Raw genomic sequence first — 13,487 nt, forward strand, 5'->3', positions numbered from 1 at the left:
GGCTGTTAGAATATTTACAATTACAGAGGGCTCGCATTATACATCTCTTTGACAGCACTAATCTCAGTCTCTTCTCCTTATTTTTACATATTATATAGATAAGCTTTTTATGTGCTGGTGGCTACAAGGAGGGTTTTCCTTTCCTTATCCACCACCTTATCACAACTTGGGCAGGCGTTGATGTTGTATAAATACTTTCCAGGCGTCTAGAGCCACACTGAGGAAAACGCATGCTGTGGTGGTGGTTAGCTGGAGTTGACAAGCCATATGAGTGCCGTACCTCTCGTACCTCATATAGGTTTATATGAGATTTTGTGGACTAACATGGGAATTGAAATAGTACTACAATTCTTTTTTTTTCCTATTCAAATTTCCAAGAAAAATAAACTTCGAAGATTTTGTGAAAACAACTTGTTCTTAGTTCAAGATTGGTACTATGTTAGGAAACGAAAACACTGTAGAATATGTTGTAAAATATTTAGTGCCTATAAAACATAAGCTTTGAACTGAATACGAAATATTAAAAATTGACCTTATTATTACATCAAGAATAGCCTTATGCGTAGAAATAGTTTAATTATAATCAAAAATTATATATTAGTCTATAAATCTTTTATTGTCTTTCCCATGTATGTATAAAATCTTTTTGAGAGGTGCCTGCGTGGCTCAGTCAGTTGAGAGTCTAAGGATTTTGGCTCAGGTCATGATCCCAGGGTTGTGACACTGAGCCCATGTGGGGCTTTGCACAGAGCTTGGAGCCTACGTAAGATTCTCTCTCTCCCTTTCCCTCTGCCCCTATCTCCTGCTTGCCCTCTCTAAAATAAAATAATTAAAGGAGCACCTGGGTGGCTTGGTCGGTTGGTTGGGCATCCGACTTCAGCTCAGGTCATGATCTCACTGTCCATGGGTTCAAGACCCGCGTCAGGCTCTGTGCTGACAGCTCAGAGCCTGGAGCCTACCTCAGATCCTGTGTCTCCCTCTCTCTGCTCCTCCCCTGCTCACACTCTGTCTCTCTCCCAAAAATAAATAAACATTAAAAAATTTTTTAAATAAAATAATGAAAATATTTTTGAAATAAATGTAGTAAGGGTTGTTTGATATTAAGGATACTTTGGCATGGTATTCTCAGGTTTATGACCAGAGATACAGCTCAGTGATGTACTCTGAGTAAATGTTACAATTTACTAGCTGGATTATTAAGTTTATAGTACTGTTACACAAAACTGTAAGTAAAATGAGACCCCCTTTCCTCTGAATTGGTATGGAATGGCTTGCTGTATCTAAAAGGTGCAAAAAATGAACAAGAGCACTATTTGAGGATTGAGTTTATGGTAATAAAGTACTTTTATAAAATGCTACAAGAAGTGGCACAGTGATTCAAATTTTATAGGTAGATATCAGTGGTATCATTTTCGGTGTTAAGAAACAAATGCCAAAATGATAAATATTTAGCCTAATTGCTTTAGGTTCTCAGTAAAATACTTTTCTTGGTGTGGCCATGTGCCATGATGCTACTAAGTCTTTGGTTCAAACAAAGTAGGGCCCATGAAGGAGGAGAAACAGCCCTACATTCCAGTGGCTAGAAAACTTGATTTAGAATTCAGTTTTGCCTAAGGGCCCACTTAATGACTCATTTTTTTCTATACTATGTTCTGTGACTGTCAGCTTAAGGGAATGTTAGCTTCAGTTCGTGGCAATTAAGTACTATAGTTGTGGGGCACCTGGCTGGCTCAGTCAGTAGAGCACGCAACTCTTGATCTCGGGGTTGTGAGTTCGAGCTCCACATTGGGTGTAGAGATCACTTAAAAATTAAAAAAAAATCTTTGAAAAAAAGATTGTGCATGAACAGCAATAAGGCATTTGTACTTTACTAATATCCTGTAAGAAAGAAAAACTTGACTATGGCCTTTTTCAAAGTTAAGTTTTTATTTTTATTTTTATTAAAAAAAATTTTTTTTCTTAATGTTTTTATTTATTTTTGAGAGAGAGAGAGACAGAGCATGAGCAGGGAAGGGGCAGAGAGAGAGGGAGACACAGAATCGGAAGCAGGCTCCAGGCTCTGAGCCATCAGCACAGAGCCCGATGTGGGGCTCGAACTCACAGACTGTGAGATCATGACCTGAGCCGAAGTCGGATGCTCAACCGACTGAGCCACCCAGGCGCCCCTCAAAGTTAAGTTTTTAAATAAGGAAAAGGGAAAGTTTTTAAATAAGGGAAAGACACATTTACTGAGCGCTTGCTTTCACTAGCATTATCTCTTAATCCATAATATGTTTTTTCTTTTTATTTTTTATAAATGAAACAAAATTAGATTGGTTAAATAACTTGCCTATTTCTAAGTAATTGGTCTTTGCATAAACTGTTTCTCAAAGAACTTTTAGATTTGTTTCCTAATTTTCTCGTGAACTGAATTTTGTCCCAGAGGAATCCTGTGAAGGCCTGTTTTATTCAGCATAGTTTTACAGGTGATGAAAATGAGGAAAGAAAGGTTAAGTAAATTTTAGTCGTGGAACCCAGGATGATAATGAGTTCTCTTGATTCTTGCAATTATAATGAATAGTAAGAATTTGAGGTAAGAAGAAATGTAACAGTATATTTTATATCTCCAGATATGCTATTATTAGTTATAAGGATAATCTCACATTTGTTCTATTCAAGTGGATTCTAGATAAAGATATGAAGGTCAAAGAGGGGGTAATGGGAGAAAATAGGGAAAAGAGGAGAAAGATTTTTTTCTAAAAAAAGGAGAAAAGTTTGATTTGTGGATTTTAAATAAACTACTGACATATTGCTGCCTCGACTTAAAAACCCACCAAGTAATTTCAGAAGCTTATCCAGTATTTATATAAAATTATTTACAGCACAATTCCTTATAATTCCCATATTATCAGATGACTGGTATAGTATAATTCTCAAATGCCAAAACAGTGAGAAATTTATCTTTTGGGAACACTTTTTAGATGACAGAAACGCAAGATTCATTACCTTTTCATTTGCATTTTTTTAAGTTCCTTGTTTTTCTAAGTGTGGCTCATGGCGGATCTGTACTTCCTGGCAGCTTATCAGCAATGCAGAAACTCAAGCCTAATCCACACCTGAAAAATACGTACTTTATCAAGATTTAATGTAGGTATATGAAGGTTTAAGAAGTAATGTTGAGGTTGACTTTTGGCCTAGGTTGATTGTTACACTCTACTTCTTACCTTTAGATATTGGGCTCAGAATAGACATTACCAGCAGCATCTATTTAGTTCTTCAGAACTTGTGAGTCAGGACTGTATACTTTAAAAAATATATATTTTGATATTTCAGCATTTATTTATTTTTGAGAGAGAGAGAGAGAGAGAGAGAGAATGCAAGTGGGGGAGGGGGAGAGAGAGGTTTGACACAGAATCTGAAGCGGGCTCCATGATCTGAGCTGTCAGCACAGAGCCTGATGTAGGGCTTGAACTCACGAACTGTGAGATCATGACCTGAGCCAAAGATGGATGCTTAACTGACTGAGCCACCCAGGCACCTCTATATACTATTTTTTTTTAATGATGGGTTAAAATTTCTATGTATGAGAAAATTAAATTACATTGTGACTACACCATTATGTTTTAAAAATCTATGTAATTCACAGCTAGGTACCTATTCTGTTTTAAGGCAAAATGAAAAGTAAAGGACTGTAGTTTACTATTATATTTCATATAACAGTATATATCATAATGTTATTAATTATAGTTACTTAGTTTCATTTTTATTTTTCCCTCAACAAATGGTAAGGCCTGCTTCTAAAACCTAAATGCCTTTCTACCTCCTTATCCAAATACGTGACCTGGATCGATTCTTCCCCATCACTTTCCTCCCCCCTATTCGAGGGACAATGCCAGTGGCTCAGAGCACTCTTTTCCTCACAGTGCCAAGATGTAACCTCAGAATCCTTCTAAGTAAAGGTAAGCACCATAAATCAATCTAAGTTGGCACACAGGATGAAAGCTCTTATCAAATATAGTACTGAGTATTGAATAGTGTCCTGCAGATACCAAGTTTTTCGTTAGTGTAAGCAATGAAAATTGTTATAGACAAGGAGCAAGCAGTTCATTCCTGCATTCTTGATTTAGATAATCTCTTATTCCCAGTGCTCCTTTTGCAGTATTAATCACTTCTAAGTTTGTGTGACTTTGGTCACATTACTTCTCATCCTCATCTATAATATAAGGTTAACATCATCCTTTTCAAAGAGTATTGAGGAGATGGGGTAATGTGACCAGCCAAGTATCTAAGAGTGGTTTCATAAATATATGTTATCTTTTCCTCACTTGCCTTTTCCTCTTGATGGTTTTGTTGGTAGACAAGGTGATGCAGGTAAAGCAATTAAAATATTTTCCAGGTTCTTTCAAGAGCAGTATCATCTCTTCCTATGCTGTCAGTAACAAAAATGCATTTTATTGAGCAGTCTTTGTACTTACTAGATATTCTTTGGATGAGGTTTAGACTTATAAAAATGTGAAAGAGGAAGAAAAAAACTAAGAGGACTCTGTCTTAACAGCACTTAATTTATTTACAGTTATGTATATAAGGAGAAGTAAACATAAACTTGGTGACAATGGTCCAAAAACTAATTTTAGAAGTGTTGAAATAAGACCAACAATTCTCAAAGTATATCTATTGCATGATATGAGAGATCCTAAACAAAAGTTTCTGACCCTGTAAAAGAAGCAGGATTATAAGATAAATGCACATTGAAATAGATACATATTGTTCTCATAGGATGTTAATACCATGGCCTAAAGGTACCTCTTAATGATGTTCATCATAATATCTATGTAAAAACTGAAATGTATAAAAGCAATTCTTACTATAGGTGTTGTCTTCAACAAAAAAAGAAAATAAATGCATCCTGGAGAAAAGCATACACTGATAGAACTTACTGAGTGCATACACTGAGAATTACTGAAAATCAGAAACTTTTCAAGAAAGTGAAAGTTGAACATAAAATATTCAGAATCTAAGGAATACTGTGCTGTATGACAATGTCCTCTGCCTTCAACTGCAGAATTCTATGAAGAGTCAAAGACTAATTGTCATTGCATGTAATCAAAGTATTCTCTTTTCTAAGGCATTCCTTAACAAATGACCCAGATAAAAATTAAGTTTTAAAAAACCTGTTTTCATTTAAACATACAGAGGACATTCAAGTGATAATTTCATTAATTGGCTTTTTTTTTGGTCATGCCATTCCAGGTATCTTGGAAGCAAGATTCTAAGGCAGAAACGAAAGTGATACTGGCTTTGTTGCTATATTTAGCTTTTAATACTAGAGTAGGTATTAGTAGTATAGCAGACTGAGAAATACTAGGTTCTTTTTTTTTTTTTTTTCCCTATTCTTGAATTTGGTGATTCAAAGTGATAGGGTCTTTGTATAACAAATTCTGTTCCTTTTACATTTTGTCTAATTTAGATTCCCCTCTCTTCTAATGAGTATAAAATGAACTGATCTTGGCGTGTGAATTTTTCCTTTTTAATCAAGCAATAAATTACCTGCTGAATTAAAAAATGTAACTTAGGTTTGGCCATTTTTTTAAACGCATGTGTGAGAGTATTGAAAATTAACCTTCACAGTAATTGAGCTCAGTAGAAATAGAAATTGTTGAGAGACATAACTCAGAAAATTAAACCTATTAAATAATATTAATTAGGGCAAATGTTGTACTTGATTAGTTTTAGGATTTTTCTTCTTTCCCTTTGTTCTTTATTGGAAAATGAGTTTCTGTGTGATTGATACTGTGAAAGACACCAAACAAGAACACAAAATTTGTTGTCACTCTAAAGCTCATACATGTATTTATTTATAAATTTATTAATCATCTATTGGTGGCTACTGTGTGATAGGTACTGGCAGAAAATGGTTTCTTTTCATCTCAGCTTTTATCTGGCTTCGAATAAACTGTAGCTGTAGGGAGCACTGCACTTCTTAATACTTGGCAGCTTTTAGCTCCATTTGCATACAATTTAAATATCTTCAAGTAAAATTAGCAATTTATAATTTTCTAAATTTACTTTTAATTTTAATATGGCAAATGATGTAATTCTCAGATCAAGTTAATAAGAGTCATATATAATCAGTCCATTTAGTGTGTTCCTCTAGACTACGGTTTCTTTTTTCTTTAAGGGTATTTATTATTTTTAAGGGTGTTATTTTTATTTGTATTTGGTTTGTAGATACAGATCTATAGACTTATTATCACTGAATGAATAAATACATATTGGGAATCAAATCTGTTCCTCTGATAAATCTGTATCTTTTACACTACCTACTTTGCTTCACATATAATTAGAATCAACTTTTAAGTTTAGGAGAAATGAAGGCTTATTTGCTAGGGATGGTAGGCCAGGAGTTGCTTGGAAAATGGCTGGAATTTATTTTAAACTTACTAAAATACTGCCCCCCTCATAGGTGTTTTGTTAATTTGCCTTCACTTTGAGCAATACATTAGTGATTATAAATACCGATTTTTATTTCTGTAAGGTAATACTGAGCTTTGTCAACGACATCTTTTACCAAGATAGTAGTTATACGTCACTAGGCTACAGCATAACTTACTTACATATTTTAATACATGAGCAAAAAATTGATGGTTCTAAACTGTATGTAGTTTACTGCTTTCTAAATTTGATAATGTCTTATGTACATTGTTGTTTTCTTTCACTGTATCATTCTATCCTATTTCCCAGAACATCACATACCATCAGATAGCTGTTTTTACTCAAATACAGTCAGTATAATTAGGCCAAATTTGGACTTTCCCTAGACACTAGAACTCTGGAAGCCTTGTCAGCCACAGTTTGGATGGTTATATTATTTTTTAAGTGCCATGACAGGTTCACTTACCTTGTGTAAAATATGCGTATTGCATGATCAGAAATGTGATGACATAGCGTAGGAATGCTGGATGAGTGGTTCCTGTGTTCTCATAGGCTACACAAAGACCACGTGAGTGACTGAAATAAGGAAGCTTATTTCTTTGTGCTTTAGTTTTCTCATTTTTGAAACTGAGATGCTTGCCCTAATTGTTTCCTATACTGGGATAGTTCAGATTTCTTTTTTTTTTTTTTTTTTTTTTTTTTAATTAAGGGAAAAACTAATTCCAAGGCTTATGGTAGAATACCGTAACAATAAAAAGAAATGCCAGGTTTTCTTCGTATATGTCATAAGCCTATTAACAGCAGTTCCTTATTCCAGATATTAAATCACCTTAAACAATGAAAAAAAATTTAAAAGCCACTTTTTATTGCACATTTACAGTATATTTGACAATCTCTGCATTAAATTACTAAATTAGATACATTTTGGACATGCACTGCTCTTTTAGACTACTGAAAATTGGTAAATTTTTTATATCCTCAAATGAGTAATCCTGCAATTCGGAAAGTTAATATATTTCTCTTTCTATTGGTGGGGATCAGTCTCAGATTTTTTGCATTTACTATTCTGTTCTTATAATAATAAAACATGTTGTACTAATGCTAGCTATTATTAGGTCTATGTAAAAAAACAGCCAGCTTTCCTGATAACAGAACGGGAAATAAGCAGAGATAATTGGAAACCAAAACTGAGTATACCCTGCTAGATTAGTTCCCAGGAAATATAACTTATCTTTAATGCACATAATTTGACTAAGAATAAGTGGCGATTGGCTAAATATTTTGTCAATAAAGATACTATCTACCCAGATTATAATTTTGTTTTGTATTTTTACAAGGAGGGGAAACCTCAGTCTTTACAATTAAGCATAAAACTGGTATTGTAAAATTAGAGCCCATAAATCCTAAACCAAGAGGAACTAGGAAATCAACAGTGCATCACTGCTAAGTGCTAGACAGACTAGTTCCTGAATAAACCTTAGTTTGTTACATGAAAAACATTAATAAATAAGTCCATTGTTCTCAGACTTTCTATAAACACCAACAATTTATACAATGCAACATTATAAAATCTCATTTTAAAAATGTTTAATTGTTATCTACATCATTTGTGATTGTTCAACTGTAGTAAAGTATGAAAATTCCTAAAATGGAAAGAAAAAATAGCAAAGAAAGCAAAAAACAATGAATCCAATGACCCAGTTCACTGAATAAATATAGATGATCACCATATCCATGTCAAACCACCATCCGCGGCTGTCATCCTCAAAGTGCAGATAATCCATTCTATGTGCACCATGTGGGAACTGCCTCCTTGTAACTGGGGCTGCACGTCTGTGGAAACCTAGAAGATGTATGAACACATCTTAACGCTCACTGAATTCAGACAAATGCTCAGAAAGGAAGCTACCATGAACAGAGGGTATCTTGATTCCATTGAGTGGTAGGTTGTATTCCTGACATTTCCCCCCCACCTGCTGCCCGGCCCCCGCCAATGATAAGAACTATGAGAAGTCTCTTCTAGTTGAGGGTTTTTAGGGCAGGAACAGTAAAATTAGCAGAGTATGGGATTTGGAGTCAGGAGACAAGCCTTGTTCTGTCACTTTCTTGGGCAAGTTATTTGATCACTTCGGGTCTCCCAATGTCTCATCTACACCATCTAATAACTCGATTACCTTTGATCCTCACAGATTTTTAATTTTTTTTCACATGAGAGCATTTTCTAAGTTTAAACTTGTTCAGGTTTTATTTTCACAAGTGCTCTCTGTAACTTCTGGTCACTAACTTAACCTTTGATCTTTTACCGTAAGAAGTTCATTGTTATTTGAGCAAAATTCTATGAGAAAAATGTCTCATACATGGGAGACGTGAATGTGGAACGTCTGGGCTAAATCGAGATGCTACCAGGTACTTGTGCAGTGGACGTGATTCTATTCCCAGTCTGAGAGTGAGTGAGGCCTCCCTACTTTTCACTTATAGAAAATAGTTGGTTCTTTGTTAGATTCCATTACTTTGTGTATTGATTGGCTCTAGCTGGGTTTTCATGCTCTTGACTGCTCTTTGCAGGGTACGTCAAGAAAGACGTGAGCTCTAAAATGAAAGCACTGCTTAAGAACACGGGAGAAGGAAAAGACAATTCCGATAACATGGGATTCCATAAAGAAAATCATATAAATGAAAACAACGGAAACAGGAGGTACCATTTTACATCTCATTAAAAGGTATTTTAAAAATATAACCTCCTTATACGGTTAAAGTCACATCAGTGGTTGAAAGGAAGACTGGATGAAAAATGCAACCAGTTATTTTAGTCAACTCCAAGTGCTAGCAAATTATAAAACTAACCAACCATCAAACATACAAAAAAATACAAACAGACCAAAAATCCCCTACTATATCCTTTTGCCTCCCAGGGCTCTGAAAGTGAACTATTTGCACTATAAGAAGACAACTGGATCTAAACAAAAGTGTTTGGTAAAGGGACTAATTATACCAGGAATTAAATACAGTCAATTAGCATTTAATAATGGTAGGTGTGAGCGTGTTTGTATGTGACTATGTGTTTGTCAGTGCTTATGTGTTTCGGTTCCAGAAAAACCACTGGCTTTAGCTAAAGAAAACATCATCTGTATAAATAAAGGGACCATCTAATGGAAACACCATGGGATATTTCCCAGGCAGTTGGTGGCTCTTCAATTTCAGTTTTCAGCTGGCATTGTTTGAGAGCTACCTTACAGCATAAGGAAACATGTGTGCAGGGGGACTTGACACAGAGTGCATTAGACCTTCTTTCGGGGGTGGGGTCCTAAATGCAGAGCATTTTGGGAAAGCATAAACGGCCCAAGATGGTCCAAATGCTGAGTCCCAATTTTAGCTGATCAGGCCAAATGGTCATTTGCATTGTTATGTGTTTATTTTGTGGATTTTTTTTGGTCCCTCCATTGAAGGCAGTTGCCAGGCAGTGCCTGAGGTTGAACATCACTAAGACTGCAACACCCTACGAGCGCCAGGAGAATGTCTTGTAGACAGGTGGATCCTGGTTCCTAATTCTCAGGTCAAGGTGATGAGAGGGTGACAGGATCATTTTGTGGCAGCCTGGTGTTTGTACAGCTGGGTGAAGATATCCTTGTAGATCAAAGCCCCTGGGGCCTCAGCCTCAAACGCAACTACCAACAACCCACTATCCAGCAAAGTTCCACCAGGGAACCAAGCCAGGGACCCCGAAAGCTCACAGATATGTATGGCACAGGCCACCCATTGACAGTACAGGCTCCTGGACTTGAGATTCCTCTGGGGTGGCTGGTGGTGGACTCCATTGTGGCTGCAGCCCCATTTCTAGCTCTGTGTAATACACACAGAAGTGCCGTCCCCAAGGGTACAGAGACCTTCCAAACACTCTGACACAGCCTTCCTCCTACTTTATTAAGGGAGCCATTCTTCCCCATGGCTCCCTAGACAAAGCTAAAGTCCCATCTGTTCTGAGGCCACCCTGGCCAGGCATGTTTCAGACATTATAGCCCACTATGTTCAGGCAGTATAATAGACACTTGCACTCTGTCTACAGAAGCTTTGGGTAGAACTGTACCTATAGAGATCTGAAAGAAGGACAGGGTAGGGCAGGGGAGATGTGGAAGGATTTTAGGACTAGATCTATATCTACAGAGAGATACATGCAATAGACCTCAAGGGAGGGCCTCAAATAAGGAAATCCAAAACTTCTAATCTCCCAGGGTACAACATTAATATTTTGAGGCGGAATGAAAAACCAAGGAAATAAACTGCCAGTACCCACCTTAAAAAAGTGATAGTTCTTTTATGACTAAATGAAATATATATCTTAGAATTATTGTATCTCCTTGTAAAATGTCCTTTTTCTTTTTAATATGTGCATGCTAATTATTTAGAGCTTGAGTATTTTGGTAGTTGCTAGTAACTCTGGTGATAAAGGTTTTCTTAGTCTCAAGCTTGAAGCAGATTGTGGTTCACCATTCTTAACAATGGAAGAAATGTTAAAAATTAGGCTCTAGATCAGGCTGCTTATTCTGATGGCAAGGTTACACTCACTTGGGTATTAGTACAGTTATTTAAAGTCAAATTTCTTGGATGATGGACAATTCTAGATTACTGTTTATAGGTTTTATTTTACATTTTAAAATAAAAATTGTACATATTTAAGTTGTAAGACATATTCCATATAAAGGCACGTAAAAGCCTACTCTACTGGCGAATTTCCAGTGTCTCTTCTCAGATGTATGATCTGCAGATATTTTCTCCCACTATAGTGGTTGCCTTTTCATTTTGTTGTTTCTTTTGCTATGGAAAAACTTTTTAGTTTGAGGTAGTCCCACTTGTTTTTCATTTTTTTCCCTGAGTTTTGTGGTTATAACCAAAAATCATTGCCACAGCTCATGTCAGGGAACTTAGCCTCAATGTTTTCTTGCAGACTTTTACAGTTCCAGATCTATTTAACTTTTTTGAGTAGATTTTTGTGTATGGTACAAGATAGGGGTCCAATTTCATTCTTTTGCATGTGGCAATCCAGTTTTCCCAGCAACATTTATTAAAGAGACTATTGTTTCCTCATTGTGTATCCCCGGCACCCTTACTGAAAGTTAGCTGGTGGTATATGTGTCTATTTTTATGCCAGTACCACACTGTTTTGATTACTATAGCTTTGCGATAAAATTTGAAATCAGGAATTTTCTTTCTCAAGATTGCTTTGAGTATTTGGGATTCTTAAATGGTTCCATAAGAATTTTGGGATTGTTTTTTTCTATTTCTGTGAAAATGCCCTTGGTATTTTGATAGGGATTGTGTTGAATCTTTATATTGCTTTGAGTAGCATGGACTTCTTAATATTAAGTTTTCTAATCAATGAACATGGAATAGCCTTCTATTTAGTTGTGTCTTTTCCAGTCACTTTTAATATTTTCAGTGTTGATTTATAAATTATATTTACTTGTATTATGTGGATTATAAACATAAAATTTTAAAGGATGAGATAAAGGTGAAATGATATTTTAGGATAAATTAGAGGGCCATAGTTCAAATATATTTTTAATAATTTATGTTTTTTGACTAACTTCCTATAATATTTTATATTATAATTAATTTTTATAGCCGACAGAATGTTTACACTAGGATGATGTGGCATCCCCTCTACTTTTTTTGTTTGCCTTATTAGTATTATCTCTAATCTGATTTCTTAATAGAATTCTTTTTTTAATATTTATTTTTGAGAGAGAGAGAGAGAGCGAGAGAGAGCGAGCATATGAGCAGGGGAGGAGCAGAGAGAGAGAGACAGAATCCAAAGCAGGCTCCAGGCTCTAAGCGGTCAGCACAAAACTTGACACAGTGCTCGAACCCACGAACTGCGAGATCATGACCTGAGCCGAAGTTGGACATCCAATCGATTGAGCCACCTAGGTACCCCTTAATAGAATTCTTTTTAATTAAGGCTCTTGTCTACTTTGTGCTAGTTTATCTGAAACTATATAATATACTGTAAATCCATTTAACTGGGTATATGCAATTTTCAACATATTGTAACACATAGAAAACAAACTAATGAAATCAATCTTTCTGTGTTACCAGACTTCCAGTTTTCCTCAGTTAACATTACATACCATCATAACATGTTGGTATAGGATAGAGGGGAAGTGGGAAGAGTTTTTCTCACATTCAAAAATCATCCTAACACATAACCCAAATATTCCTAAAGTAGTTTATATACGTTTTCAAAAACTTCTTCACAAATAGAGGCTGGAGAACAGGTAACATTGTTAATGGAAATTATTATTATATGTAAAAAATAAGTGATTTTTCTGACCTAAAGGATTATTTATAAACCTTAGATGTTTCAGATTCTAGTTTCACTTGTTTGGGTCAAAGGAATAATGGTATTAATGGAATAGCTACAGAAAAAAGTAGAGCGAAGAGTAGACATGGCACGAAAGATGAGTAGAGAGATCATCTATGCTATTCCCCAGGACAGTCTCTGTTTACCCTTGTTGTCAGGATATAACTACTAATAGTTCCCCTTTCATTCTTTAGGTAGCCTCATTTGTGCTAATTTCCAGCTTTGAAAACCAGAAGGTGATGGTGACCCAAGATGGCTCAGGGTAGTAAGTTCTTTAGGTATGGTGGATAATGATCATTTGTTTAATATTAATTTCTTAAACTTTTTTAAGTGGAGAGTTAGTGAGTAGGTCTTTAAAACAATTTTGGAATTTCCAAAGCTATAAATTAGATGAGATGATTGCAATTTTCTCAATCAAAATCTGACGAAAAGAAGATCACATTATAGATATCGTTACTTGGTAAGTATTAGGTACATTATGACATTAGAAAAATTGCCATTATACTAACCAGTGATTAATTACTGATTCCACTGTAAAATGATCATAATGAGAGGACCTAATTCATTGGGCTATTTTGAGGATTAGGTGAATTAACATACATAAAGCACAGGCCTGGTCCACTATGAAGGCCTGGTTCAATGACTGTTAGATATTTTTCTTCTTGTTAGGTTGTTATTATTATTATTACTCTGGCTACTACTATTGTTAGGAGAAAGA

The 13,487-nt window shown here is 35.5% G+C and overlaps 1 protein-coding gene across 3 annotated transcripts in view; it reads right to left on the reverse strand.

Moving 5' to 3' along the window:
- Positions 1 to 7,254: 7,254 nt before the first annotated feature.
- The window catches only part of RNF180 (ring finger protein 180), a 207,369-nt gene continuing 201,136 nt past the window's right edge, over positions 7,255 to 13,487 (reverse strand). For all 3 annotated transcript variants that reach the window (XM_058731426.1, XM_058731442.1, XM_058731433.1), the window contains one exon: positions 7,255 to 8,254. In XM_058731426.1, the coding sequence (XP_058587409.1) occupies positions 8,055 to 8,254 (200 nt within the window). In that variant the 3' untranslated portion in view covers positions 7,255 to 8,054. The remainder of the gene's footprint in view (positions 8,255 to 13,487) is intronic.

The sequence above is a fragment of the Neofelis nebulosa genome, chromosome 1 (genome assembly GCF_028018385.1).
Source record: "Neofelis nebulosa isolate mNeoNeb1 chromosome 1, mNeoNeb1.pri, whole genome shotgun sequence".
NCBI lineage: Eukaryota > Metazoa > Chordata > Mammalia > Carnivora > Felidae > Neofelis > Neofelis nebulosa.